This window comes from Protomyctophum parallelum, assembly GCF_964188405.1.
Source record: "Protomyctophum parallelum genome assembly, chromosome: 3".
Taxonomy (NCBI): Eukaryota; Metazoa; Chordata; class Actinopteri; order Myctophiformes; family Myctophidae; genus Protomyctophum; species Protomyctophum parallelum.
The window spans coordinates 50,864,903-50,886,255 of NC_139698.1; the positions used below are offsets into that span (position 1 = coordinate 50,864,903).

Genomic DNA, 21,353 nt, shown 5'->3' on the forward strand with positions numbered 1-21,353 from the left:
AATATAACCGCTGTGACTAAAAGGCCTGAAATAAAAGCTATTTATCTTTAATAATCGTTCTGATATCGTCCTGTCCTGTGCCATGCTTGACCTTTGGCTGCTAATTCCCCCCATCTTGCCTTTCTTTTGACAGCCATATACGGACCAAAGACCTATACACACTGTTCGAGGGAGAACCGTATGGGAAAAAGCCTCGTTCATGGGTGTCGGGCCATCGGAAATAGGCGATCTATACAAGCTCACAATGCGCCACGTTCCAGCACGCTAGAGCTTGTGGATCTGTTCTTTTCGGTGGGCGTTACCTGCACAACTAAGTCAAAATGAAGCTGAAGGTAAGGAGAGAACTCTTCATCCCTTTCTCTAACCAAGGCTATAGTGAGAAATTAGTTTGTAGAAGCTTACAAATCCCTGTTCTCAAACACACACACACACACACACACACACACACACACACACACACACACACACACACACACACACACACACACACACACACACACACACACAACCCCAAAACACAACCAACCCCACTGTTTGGTATCATGATTTGGCACAATGGTATGTGTGTGAAAGATATGGAGCTATGTTGCACAAATCAACCGAACATCTGAACCAAAGAAAGACATCTATTAATATGCCAGACACCTTCATTCATATTGTCAGTCAAACGGGCAAATGAGAAAACACGCACTCGACAAGCACACACAATACGAGCAAAGGAAAGATCCACTCCGCAATATCGGAAATTATCAACCTGAAGACAAATTCTCTCAACCCAAAAGTCAACCAGGCAAGACTTTTTCATTTGATTTTATTTATTCAACAGTCACCAGATGATGAGATACATTCTCTTAGAAAAGAAATAGACAACAAAATTGATATTCTTTTTGAGCTGTTGGTTTGTTTGTTTTTTTAAAAACTATTATACAATATTCTCAATATATAGACTTTGTACAAAATAAAAGTTGGTAAAACGGGCGAAAGAAATGTGACATGTTCAAAAACAGAGAGAGGGGATTAAAAAGAAACCGAAAGAGAGACAAGAGGGGAAAAAAGGGAACAAGTTCACTCACAAAACGACCAACCTCTTTCACAAATAGTCAAATCACATCCCATATCACATAGAGCTCTGCTTTCCTGATAGCATGGCGTTCGCTAAACCTCTGGGTTTTCCCTATAACATATGTGAGGAGCCCCTGCCCCCTTTTTTGCTCAGAAAATTCCACGTATTTCCCCACACAGATATAAATATAACCGCTGTGACTAAAAGGCCTGAAATAAAAGCTATTTATCTTTAATAATCGTTCTGATATCGTCCTGTCCCGTGCCATGCTTGACCTTTGGCTGCTAATTCCCCCCATCTTGCCTTTCTTTTGACAGCCGTATACGGACCAAAGACCTATACACACTGTTCGAGGAGAACCGTATGGGAAAAAGCCTCGTTCATGGGTGTGTCGGGCCATCGGAAATAGACGATCTACACGAGCTCACGATGCGCCACGTTCCAGCACGCTAGAGCTTGTGGATCTGTTCTTTTCGGTGGGCGTTATACCTGCACAACTGAGTCAAAATGAAGCTGAAGGTAAGGAGAGATCTCTTCATCCCTTTCTCTAACCAAGGCTATAGTGAGAAATTAGTTTGTAGAAGCTTACAAATCCCTGTTCTCAAACACACACACACACACACACACACACACACAATGCTTGACCCCGGCACGTATGTGGGTAGCGCAGGAAGGTCACCCTGCACACCGCGCGGAATTCTAACGCAACCTTGTCCCGCGTCGGCCCTTTAGAATTTCAAACAACACAATGACAACAACAGGAAGATAAACTGCAAAATAAAACACTCGAAAAAAGGGGGGGGAGGGGTGGAGGGAGCAACCCTGTTCAACATGAGACTTTTTGCACTAATCCGATTGGCTGATTGTTCTCTCCTCCAGTCGTCTCCTTTAGATATCTCACTATCATTGCACAACCTGGAGCACTTTGATGCTCAAGGTCATAAACAATGCTGGAACCATGTTCAAAAGGCCAACACAACATACATGATGACTGACGATACGATAAATACAATACCCGTTTAAGACACACGCACACACACTCACACGCACGCGCACGCACACACACACACGCACGCACACACGCACACACACACACACACACAGAAAACAGGGGGGCAGACGAGCTCCTGTTGGCCCCCGTGGAGCTTTTTCATTTATGCCTTGTCTCTTTATTTATCTGCACGCTCCGCGAGCGGACAATGACATTGGCCTCCTCAGAGCAGGACGGACGGACGGCGAGCTGGCGGAGCGACTTGGCGTTAATCACAGCCTTGTCTCTCAGTCTCTGCCTTAATGTGCGGAGTGAGTGGCGGGCTGGCTCGGGGGGGCGGGCGAGGGAAGCGAGGACGGCGCGCTAGAGCCACAATAATGACACATCGCCGTCGCATCACTTTGGAGATTAAAAGCAAGATGCTGAATTTCAATCAAGCCGCATTAATGGCCTGGCTCAGTGTGAGGGATGGCCACTTTGTCTCTGCCGGTGAAAAGGCGAGGAGGGGAGAGAGAGACAGACGAATACAGTAGGAGAGCGAGACAGAGGAAAGAGACAGGGGAGAGAGAGAAACTGGCACCTGCAACCCAGGTGAGACAAGGTTAGCCCGGCATTGGGCAGACGCACAACAACGTAGACTCACTGAGTGAATCCACGTCATTTTGTCTAGCCCAATGCCAGGCCAAGACAAGGTGACATGCTATTTTAATTCACCAACTTTAAATAGATTATTGATAGAATCTATTTACATAGGTTCCTGATAGAATCTATTTAAGGACACAGTTAACAAACGTGGCAAAAAAAAAAGAAGGCATTCACAAATAGCCATTTTCACGCTCAAGCCAAAAAGCCCCAAGGTCTGAATGCACACATCTTTAAATAGTAGCAGTGATGTAAGATAAGAGATTGTATCACGTGATCATTATAACTCAAGTGGGGGATTCAGATTAGCAGTCTAGCTTTTTTTTGATCGTCAATTAGGTCATTGATGAGGCACAGAAAATTGCCTGGAAATAATTTGAACCAGTGCTGAATTTAGATGATGCAGATATCAAAATCATAAAGATACAAGGGGTCTTTATCGAGGCTAAATTATTTCCCTAAAGCAGGAAGCATATGAGAATAGAAGCCCCCATTATAATGCAATGCCAGGGATCTGACACTTTATCTACGGAGGCTGCGATTTCTTGCACTTGTTCCCGTCAAGCGATGCACCCGCCTCTTACAAAACATTCCCGAGCTCTTGCCTCCCATTTGGCTTCCCGTGAATGCTTTGTACTGTAAGATGTGACCCACTTGCATTTAAAGTGCATTGAGAGTTCAGGTCTCGTGTGGATGCAATGCATGCGGAGCAATGTTGGACAGAGCACAGCTGAGAGATTGTCATCACAGTATCGCTGATGGAGAGAAAAGAAACACAATGTGACATGAAGTAGATCTTGGGGTGGGGTGGGGTGGGGTGGGGTGGGGGGGTCAAAAGAGGGGTTTATATGGGCAGTTTAAATTGTCAAGACAAAGAGAGATGTGGAGTATTTGTCCTTATATATATTTTTCTGTCAAGTCCAGGAATGTCATTGTCGAGCACAGTGCTTCATGGGTAAAAGTCTTTCTGAGTTGGGCAGCGCGTGCGTGGGCCAGTCCAAATAACACACTCAACTCAGCCTGGTACCCAGCTCTGGTTGTTGTGGGTCTGCTGAGGGCCTGCCAGCCCGCCCATACCCATGCCCATCATGCCCATGCCCATGCCCATACCCACCCCCACCCCCATGCCCATCCCCATCCCGATGCCCACGCCCTGGGCCAGGGAGCAGTCAAAATTGAAGTCCATCTCCTCGCCGGAGTCCATGATGTCGTGGAGGAGGATCGAGTCCACGTCGCAGTCCAAGCTGCCGTGAAACATGTCAATGTCCAGGTCGGCCGGCAGCCTCTCACCGTGGGGGTGAGGCTGATGGTAGCCGCCACTGCCGTGGTGGTAGCCGTTACTACCGCCCATCCCCTGCCCACCGTGGTGGTACGGTCCGTCCGCCATGCCCTGGTGCTGCGGGCCGGCGTAATGGTTGTGCCGCGGGTGCGGATGCTGCGGGGCCGTGGCCAGGTGGCACGAGTCCTGGGGCATGCCCAGCATGCCCCCCGGGTTCGGGGGGAGCGTGGTGGAGGCCGGGAGGTGCGCGTGCGACGGGGGGCTGTACAGGTAGGGCGCCGCCTTGTGGCTGTAGGGCTGCAGGTGGTTGCCGTTGGTGGTGCTGCGCGGGGCCAGGGCGCCGGCGGCGGCGCGGGGCGGCGTGTGCACGTTGTGGTTATTATGGCTCTGGCTGAGGTTGTGAGCGTTGTGGCCCTGCAGGCTGTGGCCGCCGTGAGGTGAGCTGTGGTTGTGGTTGGTTACACTGTTGTTGTGGGTGGTGTGACTGGGGTTATTATGGCTGTGGGTTCCGTTATGGCTGTGAGCGGAGCTGTTGTGACTCGGAGTGCCATTGTGGCCAACACCGTGGCCGTTGAGATGTCCCAGGTGGTGGCCGTGATGGCTGGGCGGGCCCGGGCCCACCACCCCGTTGCTGCTAGCCGTGCCCATCATCGGATGGCCGTCCCTCTCGGCGCAGTACTGCTGCCCCGCGACGCCCCCCGTCAGGAGACTCTGGAGGGCGTTCGTGCTGGAGTAAGCGCGCATGGTGCCGGAGAAACTGGCCGGCTTGTTCTCTTGGATGGTCTGCATGGGAGAGTGGTGACGCAGCATCCCCATCCCGGACTGCCCATAGACGTTTCCCACATAGGAGCCCTGGCTCTTCACCCCAGCGTTGTAGTGGTAGACTGCCGCTTGGTGCTTGTGTCTGGCTGACATAGAGTGCTGCTGCTGCTGTTGGCGTTCCTGCTGCTGGTGGTGGTAGCCATCATCCATCAGCCTCTCGTCCAGGCTGATGGCGCCGGTCAAGGTAGCCAGCTGGGGCAACTGCTCCAGGGGAGGACAGTGTCCCCCGACCCCCATGGCCGGAGAGCGGGCGCTGGAGGGCGACGGGTAGAGGTGGGGGGAGGTGGAACAGGACAGCCCGCCCTCCTCCGGCTCGTCCAGCTCTCCCTCGGCCAGGATGGGCGAGAGCCGGCCGCTCAGGGTGGAGGCCGAGGAGCTGGCCCTGGAGTGAAGTTCCGTCCAGGCGTCAAACTCCCCCTCCGGCCCCTTGGCGCTGCCGCCGCCGCCCCCGGAGAGGGCCTTCCCCGGCGGGCTCCCTCGGTCCGGGGAGCCGCCCTGGAGTCCCACCACGACGGAGCCGGCGGCTCCTATCCCCGGGCGGCCCACTCTCTTGCCGCGGACGCGGCCCTTGCTCTTCAGGAACTTGGTGCTGTTGTCCATGGAGACGGCGCGCCGGCGGGGAGACTTGCCCATCTTGCCCCCCTCGGGGTTCAGCATCCACCAGGAGCTCTTCCCCGTGCCCTCGTTCTGCACCCGGATGAAGCGCGTGTGGAGGGACAGGTTGTGTCTGATGGAGTTCTGCAGAGAGACGGAGACAGAGACAGAGAGAGAGAGAGAGAGAGAGTCAGACGTCATAGAACTGTGCATAGCGTCTCGCTCATTATCTCTTCAAATGCTCACCGAATGCTACGCTGCATCAAAACATTTTGAATGATGTGGGGGAAATCTGCATATAATGCATATTGTGTAAAGCATTCGAGGAGAAAAGGAAATCACTCAGATGAAATATCAAACGTGACGAAACAAAAACAAACTGTCAGACTGACACATCTCATGCCTGCGGGCGCTGGTGGTTCAAACAGATAGCTCAAACGCTGGTGGCAGCGGGGGTGATGGCAGATTAAACTGAGATAATCGATACATAGCGGGCGGTCAAACATGCTGAGTCATACGTGCTAAAATGCTACGCTGCTATCAAGTCCCAATGTTGTGGTCGGTAGAATACAGTGAGGTATCCTCAGAGTCAGAAATATATTTGAAGCGCTAGCAAGTGGTGGAAAAAGTACTCGCAATATAAAAGTATCACTACTGCAATATAGATGCTACTCTAGTCTAGAACTAGAACTACTCTACTCTATAGTCTGGATTCTCCGGAATTCAAAATGTGCTTAAGTAAATGTACAAAGGTATTGGTATCAAAATGTCATTAAAGTACCAAAAGTAAAAGTACTCATTATGCAGAATGTATACAAATCCTTTGAAAACAGCAGATCTACAAGTTCAAAGTGTGTTGCATTGTGACACATTGTATAATGAATGAATAACGACATGCCCAAAATATTGGATTAATAATATATCATTTTAGTACATTTTAAATGAGCAATTACGTTCTATAATCGATTGAATTGATTAGTTTGATAATTAACACAATCTGACCCAAAGTGTCAGTGACAGAATCAGTCGAGTCGAGAATGTGAGAAACTTTAAGGGTGGAGAGAGAGAGAGAGAGAGAGAGAGAGAGAGAGAGAGAGAGCTACAGTTGGCACAAAGAAGAGACTGCGTCAGTCTCAATGAAGCACCTGAAATGCATTGGCGCATCTTTGAGTATCAGTACTTTAGTACTTTAGTATTTGTATTTTGGGATACTTTCACTCCACTACATTTCGAAGTACACTATGAATTAACCAATAAATGAAGCCCTATTTCAAATAGCCTATAATGAAAATAACAACTCTACAAGCTCACACGTGAGCTTGTACAACGCGATATGATATTTTTTTTATATAACTGTTTTGGAAACTGTTTTGGAAACAATTTCAACAGCAGCAAAGCATTGATATGAAAAAGACATTTGGAAATTGTTAACCCATTCTGACCGGGCACCCATTTTGGTGTCGGCATCATGTTATGCTTTAGCTATTGAAAAATAGCAGATCTACAAGCTCATATCGCGCCACCGAGTGGCGCGATACGAGCTTGTAGGTCTGCTATTTTTGAAAAATCGAAGAGCGACTGACATTTCTAGAATCTGATCTCAGGTCAGAATGGGTTAATCAGGCCAGTGTGTGTCCAGTGGAAACCTCGTATGAATCTGATCTCAGGTCAGCACTTTTGAATACTAAATTTGAGTTGTATAGTAGTGGAGAAATCTTTGACCAGGAGTCAGAGGTGTATCTATAATAAGGCGAGGGCAGGCGTCCGCCTGTCCAAATCCATTTCTGGCCTGTTGGCCAAAATCCATATAATGAGAAAAAAAGAGAGGACAAAAACGAGACCTGGGAACTATTAATGGACAGCTGATTGGCCGTTGCGGTAGAGCGCGACCCTCAACCACCCATTGGAATGTAAATGCATGCCATTCAGCCTTTGTATCCCACTCGTCTGGCAGGTATATCTAGCCTGACACTCAGCCTGAATTTTCATTTCGTTTCACTCCATTATTCAGTCTGAAAGCCCTCCCTACTACAACCGTTTCTAGGATGGGCGTTGCCAAAGAGGCAGTCTTCGGTGATTGGTTCATACCAACCAATCAGAATAGTAGGAAAGCAGATGACGTTGTTGTCAATCATGAGGCTATGGCTAACCCGGCGTTTGCTAACCAAACAAACACAGCCAACGAGCGCTACTAGCATGTAAACAAAAGCGGTAAAATATGTCGGATGATGATGTTTATAAAACCTCTCGTGTCTTCAAAGAAACTATTTATCATACGTCGATTTAATAGCCAGATTGATACGGTGGTGAGTTACCGCAGTGGGGGCAGCCATGTTTGTTTGTGTCTGGACGGCACTGTTGTTTGACGTCATCGAGTTGAAACGACGCTGATTCGTCGGTTGGATTTCCAACCGAGTCTGAGACCTCCTTCGGGAGCGTCACCAGACCCTAAATCGCCTGAACATAAATTTTTAATGTGGCTAGCGATTCAGGGGCTGTTGCCAGGCTAAGGTATATCTCTTTGAAAACCTTTAGTGCTACGATTGTGCGCGGGGAGACGACAATTAACACATATCTTGCCTGCCCAAAACGAAAATTCCTGGATACGCCACTGCCAGGAGTATCTATACTTTGACTTTAGCTGTGGGTACAGTTCAAAAACCCAGAAACTGCAGGCTTTCTATTTGTGAAAAGTTAAAAATGTACAATGGAAGCCATCGTTCTTTCGATAATAATTTTAAAAAAAGTCTTGTTTAAAAACAAATCTGCCCCTAACGATGATGTCACTGAAAGACTGGTTTCTGATTCGTAACTGTCCACACAGACAGAGTACAACAATATTGTGCTATTTTATCATGAACATTAGTGAGGATTCAGGAAAAATTAGCCTATATGAAGATAGGTTGAAAAGTCGTCCTTTAAAACGTGTGCAGTCAACCATCCCCATCCTCTAGTCCAGTGGTTTTCAACCCTTTTCCTATCAAGGCCCATTATTTATTGGGCATTTGAGCCGCGGACCACCATTTGATGACATTTAGCCTCTCAGACCCAAAATGTAGAATATTGTTGTTGTCATTGTTGTCATTGTCAAGATGTTTAGCCTAATTAATGTTGGTAGCACAGGAGCGATAACAGGCCAAACGTCGATCAAAATAACAATTCTTCTGCATTCTCAAACTGTGTAGACTTATTGTAAATAAGTAATACGACGCAGAATTGTTCCTATAATTTAACTTTTGAGAGTGTAAAATGAAACCAAATGGAGCCATAAGGGTCCATTTAGTTTCATTGTACGCTGTCAAGAGTTAAAAAATCGAAGGGTCCATTTGTTTACCAACTCTCCCTCATTTAGCTGGGGACCACCTGGAACCTCCTCGAGGACCACTGGTGGTCCCTGGACCACTGGTTGAGACCCATCGCTCTAGTCCATATTCCATCCCTCATCCTCCTCCTTCCATGTCTCCCTTCAGTCAGATAGTTGTTAGGAAGCTGACGGTTGTTCATATGCTTGAAGTCTCTGCCAGTTTGGCTTAGTGCCAGCACTGTCTCCTAGCCCTTGCGTGCGTGCGCTCGTGCGCGCGTGAGTGTGTGTGTGTGTGTGTGTGTGTGTGTGGTGGAGGATGTATTGCAAGATTGAGCCAAGAGCAAGAGAGGCTAATGGGTGCATCACACCCTCCTACAACTAGCTTCACTCCCCATATTGCTTTCTCTCAGTCATTTTCTTTTTATCACGTTCACCCCTTTCTGTTTTTTAGTTGTTGTTTTTTTAATTGCGCTTTCAAACGTGCACCTTGGATTTACCTTTTCCTTTTTTCCTCCTCCCCTATTTCACGCACTTTCCACACACATGGAGATCGTCATTCCTTTCTGCCTCTGCTTTCCAATCTCTATATGTTTTCAATTATACAGTATGTCACCAATTATTTTCCCATTATCCGCCATACCCAACATGTACAGTCATTGATTTACTTATTCATCCCTCACAAGCTGGCTCCCATCGCTCCACTCATTCAGTAATTCACAGGATACATAGCCTTGCTTTCTTTGTTCTCATTTACATCTTCGAGGCTTGATGAACACCGAAGGCTGATGTGCAACACAGTCTGAAGCCGCAATTGCACCCTTTGTTGTTAGACGCATTTTGAGGCACACACGCGAGGGGATAAAAAATATCAAATCAAAAAAAGGCGAGAGCCTCCTGTATAGCTAAGGAATACCGGGGTGCAATAGATTGTTTCAGATTGAGGGGCTATTCACACCTCTCGCCGTCTCTCCATTATGTAGCGGGATTATTTAGTATTCACACTGGATTGCACGGCAGGGACACAAATAAATCAAATTGTGGCAGAGAGAGAGAACACATAAATGGGAGGCGAATGTGAAAATGCAGGTGATCTGTGAATGCCTCCTTGGGTTGTCTACGCTGTGACACCTCCCGGCATTGAGTAACCATGGCGACCGCGGGTAAACGTGCAGCGGCACAGAGCTATATCATATTGTGGTGGAGTCGAAGAGTGAGTGAGCGAGGGGGGGGGGGGGGAGTGGAGAGAGAGAGAGAGAGAGAGAGAGAAGAGGATGGGGGAGGGGAGAGGATGCGAGAGGATGCGAGAAGAGGCGGGTGTTTGATGCTACTGCTCCAGCTCGGAACAGTCTTTCATCTCTGCCGTGGCGGTCCGCAGGGGACGCCCCGCTCGCTCCCCGCTTCCTGACGGCCTCTCCACGTGCCACGCCAACTCCCCCCATCGTCTCTACACAAGCCTGCCGGATGCCTCCACCTATCACGACGCTCCCCGAATCGCCTCCGTCAACTCCTGTGCATTGCCACACAACTGATGCGTGAGGCGTGAGTAAAGCCTTCCAATCTATGGATGGATGTGAAAAAGAAAGACAGAGAAGGGACGTCTATCCCGATGGTTCTCAAAGTGGGGGTCCGGGAACCCCTAGGAGTCCTTGATGGATGGGGGGTCCAGGGGGGTTCCCAGCTAAATGTGTTAACCCATTCTGACCTGAGATCAGATTCATTACGAGGTTTCCGCCGGACACACACTGGTCTGATGAACCCATTCTGACCTGAGATCAGATTCTAAAAAAATGTCAGTCGTTCTTCGATTTTTCAAAAAAATAGCAGACCTACAAGCTCGTATCGCGCCACTCGGTGGCGCGCTATGAGCTTGTAGATCTGCTATTTTTCAATAGCTAAAGCATGACATGATGCTGACACCAAAATGGGTGCCCGCCCAGAATGGGTTAATATAGTATCAAAATTAGTTGAATCACTTAAATTGACACCTATATGCTGTACAGTATACATCAGCCATTTGAAAATAGCAGATCTACCAGCTCACGGAGCGTTATGACACACCTTCATTTAGATCTTTATATGAAAAATGTGGAATATTTTTACAAATATTTTAACAACACAAATCATCCATGGGTGTCCCTGCCTGGTACACAATATTTTCAGACGGGGCTCCGCCGCGGCCAAATACAAATTCATTTGGGGGAGTCCATGACATAAAAAAAAGTATGAGAACGCACTGATCTATCTGAAAAAGCCCCGCAAACCACTTCACGCCGTCAGCTGTAATGTGACCCCGCCTGTGATTCAAATCTCGATTTATGTCGGCGCAAGAGCAGCCTCCATTGGACTTGGGAGGGATTTGCCATCATCACCCAAACCCTCTTTATCTGATGAATCCACCTGCTACAGAGATTTGTGAGAGATTCTGGCAGTGGCCGCCAACCGTGTCTCTGTCATCGTCATCATCATCCCCCACACTAGCTGCTGGCTTCCTGTCACTAAGTTTTTCCACTACACGTTTTTTCTCTGTCATCCTGTGTTAGTGCATGTGCTTGCGTGCGTGTGCGTGTGTGTGTGTGTGTGTGTGTGTGAGTGAGAGTGTGCGAGTGTGCGTGCGTGCGTGCGGAATGGTCCTCGATCTAAGAATAGCTCAGGTTGCAGGTGGCTCCGAGTGTGGGTGTGGTTCTCCTTCTCTGTTCCCTGAGACGGAGGAGTGTGAGTCAGGGGGCGATATGGCCAAGCTCCCCGGCCCGGCCCCCACGCCCTCCGAAAACAGGCAGCGACTGCTAATCCTCCACCCTCCATCCCCGAGTAATCCCAGACAATCCCGGGCTAATCCCGAGTTGATTCGGGGGCACTCCCAGCTGGGTGTCTCACACAGAGCTCTCTGCCAGGTCACCGTGGGCAGTCCGGACGCTCCGCTATGATCCAATGGGAACGCTGAGTAAGTATAAGGACGACAAAGGAGAGGAATGGGGGAAACATGCAGTGGTGTAAAGTAACTACGTACATTTACTCAAGTAGCCTACTGTACTTAACCCATTCTGACCTGAGATCAGATTCATACGAGGTTTCCACTGGACACACACTGGTCTGATTAACCCATTCTGACCTGAGATCAGATTCTATAAAAATGTCAGTCGTTCTTCGATTTTTCAAAAAATAGCAGACCTACAAGCTCGTATCGCGCCACTCGGTGGCGCGATATGAGCTTGTAGATCTGCTATTTTTCAATAGCTAAAGCATAACATGATGCCGACACCAAAATGGGTGCCCGGTCAGAATGGGTTAAGTACAATTTTGAGGTATATATACTTTACTTATTTTTCAATTTCCAGTGGGCTACTTTTACTTTACTCCACTACATCTCAGAGGCAAATATTGTACTTTTGCTCCACTACATATATTTGAAAACCTATAGCTACTTCAGCCCTATACTGTATATATATTTCGGCCATTTGAAAATAGCAGATCTACAAGCCCACAATGCGTCACGATGCGACGCATTGTGAGCTTGTAGATCCGTTATTTTCTAAAGGTTTTTACACATTTGAAACCTTTGAAATGGGACATTTTGCTAAATGAGTACTTTTACTGTTAGTACTTTAAGTACATTTTGATGCCAATACCTTTATACTTTTACTCAAGTAAATTTTAGAATCCGGACTTTTACTTTGTAACAGAGTAGACTTTTGAGTACTTTTTCCACCACTTTGGAGATGTGATGAGATGTGAATTAGGGGCCCTGCAAATGCGTGACTTTTCAAAAATATAGTGTTATATTGTATATTTTCTGTCTACTGAAAGGATTTTCTAACCATTTTTTTAATTTGTTTTTACATTTTCTAAAATGCAGTGTTATATGGTTATCCCATTCTGACCGGGCACCCATTTTGGTGTCAGCATCATGTGGTGCTTTAGCTATTGAAAAATAGCAGATCTACAAGCTCATAGCGCGCCACCGAGTGGCGCGCTATGAGCTTGTAGATCTGCTATTTTTGAAAAATCGAAGAACGACTGATTCTTTTTAAAATCTGATCTCAGGTCAGAATGGGTTATAATCAGACCAGTGTGTGTCCGGTGGAAACCTCGTATTAATCTGATCTCAGGTCAGAATGGGATATAGCCTAGTCTCGGTTATTTTCTGTCTACAGAAAGGACTTTCAAACCAAACGTCTGACGCCTTCATCTCCCAAAACACGGCGCCACCTTGACTCTGACTTTTGTCCTTGAGGTTGCTGGCTTCGCCACATTTTCCTCCCCTGCGGGTGGAATAGAATAAAATTGAAAACTTTATTATGTATTAAATATTCATAAAATGGAAATTCTCTTTCAGCCTCCTGTCTCGCAGAGAGGCAGACGAATGAAGCCCCCAGAAATGTGCAATGACAGAGAGGAACACACACACATCACAAGCATGATTCCAGGAAGCTATTTCCCATTCAAATCATAGTCCCTTTAATACGATGCCCACAGTGGAGAGAGGCTGGTGGGGGGTTGGGGGGGCTAAATAATGAATGAACTGATGCCCGGGTTAACCTGGAGAGATGCACTGCCTCTTCCCATCACACTGCTAAGAGCAGGCAGGGCCATGAGTTGTTGTGTCATTTGCTCTTTTTGCTATCAGGGGCATCTGCCCCTACTAAATCACCTTGAAAGGGTTAACCTGGCTACAGGGAAAGTGGACGAGGAAAATATTTAATATTATGAAACCATTACAGCGAACTGAGGTGTGCAAGGCCCCCCTCCTCTCTCTTTTTGGTTTGCAGAGAGACAATCGGCTTGGGTTCAACTCTTAACCCAATCTGACCTGAGATCAGATTCATACGAGGTTTCCGCCGGACACACACTGGTCCTGATGAACCCATTCTGACCTGAGATCAGATTCTAAAAATGTCAGTCGTTCTTCGATTTTTCAAAAAATAGCAGACCTACAAGCTCGTATCGCGCCACTCGGTGGCGCGATATTGAGCTTGTAGATCTGCTATTTTTCAATAGCTAAAGCATAACATGATGCCAACACCAAAATGGGTGCCCGGTCAGAATGGGTTAAATCCTACAATCCTGATACCTGATGTAGAAGATCCCTAACAAAGCCATGCCCCAAACCTCTCTGTCGTCAGATTAAAAGCTTAGATGCTTTTCCCCCACACAAATCCAACAGCTTCACTGTTGGCGAGGTTCTCTGTTGCCTTTAGAGAACATTCACCATTTTTTCTTTCTCCACTGGTACACAGGTGGCCCTGTGGCATGGAATTAATAGGGCTTCTTCCAAAGGAAGTTGGAAGTTTTCATTACATTCTTCAGGAAATGATGTTAGCCTTTCTTTTTGTTCTGTGCAAGAAGCAATTCTTTCAAGTCAATCTCGCCAGACGGACAAGACTTCCACCTTCTGTCTGGCTTTTGCTTCAATGAATAAGAAACAGTTTCCCTTAGTCATGCATGGTCACCACCTCTTTCAGAGCCTTTTATTTGGTCTTGAAGTGTTTTTTTTTGTGTTTCTTTTTACAATAAACATTGATTCCTTGCTGCTTCGTGCACCTCAACTCAGGAGTTTGATTCAGTAGAGAAGGAGGACTATTCAATGCTATACAGCTCGATGCAGTTTAATGACTATCGATAGTCAGGGCTGAGTGCAAATCAAGGTCCGACTAACTACAAAATCCACTCACATTATGAGGCCAATACCGTATCCCTAACATGCCTTGGTGCTCGTTAGCTGACACAACACTGCTTGTCCAGTGATGGCATCGCGTGCGAGGGAGGTGACCATGTATGCCCGTTAGCTTGCATGGCACCAAGGCGCCCCTCCGCTGCCACTCACCATGGTGCCAGTCAGGGCATTGGCATGGGGGTGTTGTACGCGTAGTAAAAGGGAGTAGGGGGTTGTTGTTGGGGGACCCTAATGGGCCGTCTGAGATGGCTTCGACTGGCTGGCACGGGGGGGGCAGCTGGGGCTGGGCGAAAACGGGGGGCCCCACTGTGAGAACCCTCCGAGCCACACAATAGGGGTGCCCTCAAAATGCCCCCCACCCCCGTCGTCCACAACGCACTCGAGGTTTTCCCGCTCTCTCCCTCTCTTACACACACACACACATGCACACTATAACGCACGGAGGGGTGGGGGAAACGGGTCAAATGGTTTACAGGGCCCATCTTGTGGGGAATGTGCACTCATTCAAATGGAGCCGAATTAGGAACCCCCGAAGACAAGAGACTAGGGGTCTGGGAACCGGGCGAAAAGAAAACCGCTCACCCGATTCAAACAACCTCAAGGGTTGAACCGCATAGTGTGCGCCGCCCGCTCGGCAAAGAAACACAGCAGCTGTTCCTGTAGTGGCACAGGGGGCAAAGCCGTTTGCCACACTCGACTGGTATTACCAAGCCATTTCATGCAGAATGGAGCCATTATCCCATTCTGAACGGGCACCCATTTTGGTGTTGGCATCATGTTATGCTTTAGCTATTGAAAAATAGCAGATCTACAAGCTCATATCGCGCCACCGAGTGGCGCGATACGAGCTTGTAGGTCTGCTATTTTTTGAAAAATCGAAGAACGACTGACATTTTTAGAATCTGATCTCAGGTCAGAATGGGTTAATCAGACCAGTGTGTGTCCAGTGGAAACCTCGTATGAATCTGATCTCAGGTCAGAATGGGTTATGTACTGTCAAAAGGGTATATCCCTTCATGCCGCGCATTCAATTGATAAGCCCAAATCAGGGGGGAGTCGTGGAGGTGCTGGCTGTGTTTATTGTGATGCCGTTTTTTTTTTTTTTTGGTCCATGCACAAGGCAGGAGGAGGGGGGGCGGTGGGTAGAGGAGGGAGGGGCTGTGGGGGGGGGGGGGGGAGTTTCAACACAAGCAGTTTTGTTCGGCGCAGGAATGAGTTTTGTCAGCTAAGCCTGTCTCCAGGCTATTGGTGGAAATTAGCGCCGGCTAAATATTCGCTTCCCGTGATTGATGTCACAGCCTCGCCTTGTCGCTTTGAAGGGAAATAAAGAATTTAGAGATGCGTGAGTTAATACGGACGGGGGGGGAGGGAGGGAGGGAGGGGGGGGGGGGGGGGCAGTGGGGAGAAGGTGCATCCTCTGTCTTGAAAGGGTGGGGGGGGGGGGGGGGGGGCTTGGAGAGAGACCGGAGGGCCCTTAATGGCTAAACAGATAGGAGCTGAGAGGATGTGATAATATGGGAGACAGAGAGCAGTGAGGGAAGAGAGGGACCGAGAGAGGACGGAGAAGAGAACAGAGAGAGTGAGAAATAAATAAATAAAACAAATGAGAACAAGGGAGAGGGAAGAGAATGAGAGGGAGGGAGATAGAGAGAGAGAATTGAGTCAGATGATTAAAATCCCTTTAGGAGAGGCTTCTTTAAGAGAGACAGATGGGCGAGACAGGCGAGACGTTTTTTTGGAATGCAATCAAATTGAAAAGATTAAAAAGGAGCCTCTCTTATTAGGAGGTGAGAAACAGTTACTCCTCCGCCGCGTGCCTCCGTCGCCTCCTCCTCGGCCATGGTCAATGACTCCGTCATCAGATTAGGTGCATTAGGCTATTCGCAGTGGACGTGGCGTTAGAAATGGCCAGATATCCGGCCTTGTGTTTATATAGGTATCTCTATCTGGCCATACAGATGTGGACAATATGTTCCGATTCATGCGCCATATATGTCCACATAGATTTGACAGATTTTAAATGTTTTGTGCACACCAAAGACAAGTGAAAATCTCAAGGCACACGTCTATTCATATCCGTGCAATTTGACATTTTCACCTATAATGCTCAAAATATACTTTTGGGGGACTCTACAGAATTTGCCTCTGGACCCCACTTGGAGAACCACTGCTGTTGCAGAGACAACATAACATTAAGGTTAAAGCCATTCTGAACGGGCACCAATTTTGGTGTCAGCATCATGTTATGCTTTAGCTATTGAAAAATAGCAGATCTACAAGCTCATATCGCGCCACCGAGTGGCGCGATACGAGCTTGTAGGTCTGCTATTTTTGAAAAATCGAAGAGCGACTGACATTTCTAGAATCTGATCTCAGGTCAGAATGGGTTCATCAGGACCAGTGTGTGTCCGGCGGAAACCTCGTATGAATCTGATCTCAGGTCAGAATGGGTTCTCACAAGGCCCAGGGTTTACTGTGTAACCCATAGCATACACTGTAGGAGAGAACCCACAAATTCAATGCACAGATTATGAGACAAATTCCTCATAATATGTCAAATTCCTCATAAATATGTGCAACAACATACTTCTGATACAAATCTGATTCTGAGGGAAAAATGCTGTCACTTTTAGTCATGGATAGTTTCACTCGTATGTTTCACTATGTTTTGTTTTGAGTAATGCTTTAGGGCCAGGCTATAGGCTTTAGTTAATTTCATGTCACAATACTGCCGGGTTGAGTCCATATGATCTGCATTTGATTACTACGTATCAAAAAAGGTAAAGCAGGCTGATTCCTCGCAGGAGAAATGACGGTGAGCCCTCAGTAGTCCCATGGACATTTAGGCCATTCTGACCTGAGATCAGATTCATACGAGGTTTCCACTGGACACACACTGGTCTGATTAACCCATTCTGACCTGAGATCAGATTAAAAAAATGTCAGTCGTTCTTCGATTTTTCAAAAATAGCAGACCTACAAGCTCGTATCGCGCCACTCGGTGGCGCGATATGAGCTTGTAGATCTGCTATTTTTCAATAGCTAAAGCATAACATGATGCCAACACCAAAATGGGTGCCCGGTCAGAATGGATTAATTTCATGTCACAATACTGCCGGGTTGAGTCCATAATGATCTGCATTTGATTACTACGTATCAAAAAAGGTAAAGCAGGCTGATTTCTCGCGGGAGAAAATGACGGCGAGCCTTCAGTAGTCCCAAGGACATTTAGGCGTTGCACTGTACAACAGGCAGGAATCAAACCCCTCACTGATTGAACCTGAACAAGCCATGAATTGAAATGAGCCTTCCATGGCTATAATGATCATGAATAGGGCCAATAGCTATACAGTGCGGAAGTGACTCGGGGTGCCCGAGAAAAGAAAGGTGCTTTAAACTTCCAACCTCATTATTCCACAACGCAGCAGGAGGAGCCATTTATAAAAAAGGGCTTAAAATGGAAAGTGTGTGCATGTGTGTTTTTGCGGTGCCATGTCTGGTTAGCCCCCAGATCAGGAAGTGGCTGTGGAGAGAGGGGCGTAATGGAATTGGTGGGGAATCCTGCCTGACTGTGCACTAACCCATTCTGAACGGGCACCCATTTTGGTGTTGGCATCATGTTATGCTTTAGCTATTGAAAAATAGCAGATCTACAAGCTCATAGCGCGCCACCGAGTGGCGCGCTACGAGCTTGTAGGTCTGCTATTTTTGAAAAATCGAAGAACGACTGAATTATTTTTAGAATCTGATCTCAGGTCAGAATGGGTTCATCAGACCAGTGTGTGTCCAGTGGAAACCTCGTATGAATCTGATCTCAGGTCAGAATGCACTAATTGTGGCCATTGGCTTGTGATTCAGCAACCCACGCCCCGGCCCGGCCCCGGAGCCTACAGGGATATAGCGATGGCGGGTGTGGGACGGCAGCCGGCCCCACCGCGGCTTTGGAGGACCGAAATAGCCCGGTGACAGATTAGCAGAGCATCTGAGACCCGCGCGGGAGATCGGAAAATCCGCCCGCCCGACGCCAAGGGGCTTGCCGGGCGCTTCCGGCCGGTGCCGAGGAGGGGGACACGATCTGGGCTGATGCCTGGTCTGATGCCCACGCAATAGGATACGGGAGGGGGAAGGGCACCCGGTGCCAATGCGAAGGTGGCACGCGAGGGCGTGTTGCTTTTTAGGTTTTATTTTTATTTTATCGGGGACCAGCAGTGGTGGATACCACAATAAAGCAATACTAGTAAAATTATTAAGTTGTTTAACCCATTCTGACCTGAGATCAGATTCATATACGAGGTTTCCACTGGACACACACTGGTCTGATTAACCCATTCTGACCTGAGATCAGATTCTAAAAATGTCAGTCGCTCTTCGATTTTTCAAAAAATAGCAGACCTACAAGCTCGTAGCGCGCCACTCGGTGGCGCGCTATGAGCTTGTAGATCTGCTATTTTTCAATAGCTAAAGCATGACATGATGCTGACACCAAAATGGGTTCCCGTTCAGAATGGGTTTTAAACACAAACATTGAAGGCAGAAGTGAGGGCGAAAATTGTGACGAATGTATGATGACGTACGATGATAAGAGTGCCCCTCACTCATCACACGGTGTGATTTGAGGAACAGTACAAAATATTGCAGTATTGGCATCAAAATAGGTGAAGTCCCGAAGCAAAATTACTTGGATGTGACGCGTTGTTTTGCGAGCTTGTAGATCAGCTATTTTCGAACAGACAAAAGACAGCCTGAAAATGTTGCTTTCCCCCTTTTCAACTGCACTTGAAGACGGAGTGTGGGAGTTTTTTTTCCCTTTTCCAGTAGGTCGGGCCCTTTGGTTTGTCCTTCTCCTATACGCACCTGTTAGGTGTGCAAAAAGCCTTGCTCTTTATTGAACAGACAAAATATAAAACAGGGCTCCAGTGGTTAATCGCACGGCGGGCACAGAGCTTGTCTTTTCAGCGAAAAGCTGTATCCCCCACAATAACAGAAAAGCTGACGCTATATAGCATGGAGCACCTGAGGGACTCCGCTCAACCATATGGGGCTTTAAGTGGTTAGGTACACAGTACTTGAGTACATGTACCTATAGTTACTTTTCCCATGGCACTGGGGGAGGGGGGGGGGGACCCATGGGTTGAGGAGGGTGGAGCGTCACACCCTCCACCTCTCCCAGAGAGGATTCACATAATCCATTCTGACCGGGCACCCATTTTGGTGTCAGCATCATGTTATGCTTTATCTATTGAAAAATAGCAGATCTACAAGCTCATATCGCGCCACCGAGTGGCGCGATATGAGCTTGTAGGTCTGCCATTTTTGAAAAATCGAAGAACGACTGACATTTTTAGAATCTGATCTCAGGTCAGAATGGGTTTAATCAGACGAGTGTGTGTCCAGTGGAAACCTCGTATGAATCTGATCTCAGGTCAGAATGGGATAACAGGTGTCTGGGCCACTCCACCTGCGGTGGCCGCCCGCCTGTGCTCGCGCTTCACACCTCGTCTGGGGAGCAGAACTAACATTTTCCACTGGCTCTGCCATTGCTTTGCTTATAAAGACCAACAGATTTCTGGAGAGGCTTTTAACAAGTCTCTCTCTCTCTCTCTTTTTTTTTTTTTCTTTTACAAGTTCGGGTGAGAGATGGCATGTGTGCTTTTGTGTGTGGCCGATCCAATCTACCCTCATCTGAGTTTGAGTGTGTCGCGTGTGTGTACTTGTACAGTATTACTATACTTGTGAGGTCCCTGAAGGTCCCCCCACAACTACAAAGGACATTTTGGAAGACAGGATTATGGTTAAGATGACATAGTCAAGAGGTTTGGTTCATGGATCGTTTATATGCCTGTTGTATACTTGGTTGCTTGAGCTTGTTGATGTGCTACTTTTCTGCAATCTTCGGTGCCGTCCTAAACTTTTGTTGTCCTCACAAGTTTAGTAAAACAAACGTGTGTGTGTGTGTGTGTGTATTTGCGTATCAGCCCATTTAATAGCCAACAGGCGTGGTGTGGATTTGATTATATTGAAGCCTCCATACAAAGAAACAGACGGCCAACAATAGAATCAATGCAGGGCCTGCAATGGGCTCCGTTCGGGTTTTTTTTTTCCACGCTCGCCCTCCGCATAATCTCATTCATAACAATGAGATTCTCATTTCCCACATTCTAAAGGTCAGTGCACAGCCTTGATCGCACTTTAATAAACATCATTCTCGGCGTTTAATTTAATTTCGACGGAGCGGTAAAGTCGCGGGCGGCCCCGTGCACGCGGGGGCCATGCAAAATTCATGGAATTGTCCCTTTAATTGCTTCAATTTCACATCCGCGTCGGGAAGAATGCCAGCGATGGTGCCGGAGAAACGAGGCGTGGAGAAGGTGCTAAAAAAGACGGTCGCGCACACACGCAACGTGCACTCACGCACACACGCAACGCGCACACACGCAACGTGCACTCACACACACACAACACACTCACGCACACACGCAACACACTCATCGACGCTCTTGAGACGTATAAACAGATAAAAGATACAGCCAGAGTAAAGGAACTCTTCAGTCTGATTAGTTTTCCTCTTCTTTTGGTCTTATTTTTCACTCATTTAAACACCCATTAAAACCAGGAACACATCTGCGTCATTTTTGATTTTAGACATATTTGTGACCAGATTTGACCGAGAGCCTGCCATCGTGCAACCTCACCAGAGGAGAAAAACTGAATTTATTTATATTTTATGCAAAATGAGTTAATAGCACATGAGGCAGACTCTTCACATACTAGCATGTCTGAAATTAATATCAGAGCTGAAATCAACATATATGAAAATATGAAATAAATGCATTAAACATGTAGCTACTGTTGGTGTAATGTTAGAGTCAACAGAAGTGAACCTTTCAAGCCTGTCTTCTCAACTCGCTGTTTCTCTGCAAGACATTACTCTATAAGCCACATCTCCAAAGTGGGTTAAACTGAACAACCAATATGTCAATTTGAAGC

General features: G+C 47.3%; 1 protein-coding gene across 1 annotated transcript in view; it reads right to left on the bottom strand.

Annotated features, from left to right (window-relative positions):
* Positions 1-904: 904 nt before the first annotated feature.
* LOC310855910 (forkhead box protein O6-like) overlaps positions 905-21,353 on the bottom strand; it is a 61,516-nt gene continuing 41,067 nt past the window's right edge. The window contains exon 2 of the mRNA XM_083761093.1: positions 905-5,535. Within this exon, the coding sequence (XP_083617219.1) occupies positions 3,712-5,535 (1,824 nt within the window). The 3' untranslated portion in view covers positions 905-3,711. The remainder of the gene's footprint in view (positions 5,536-21,353) is intronic.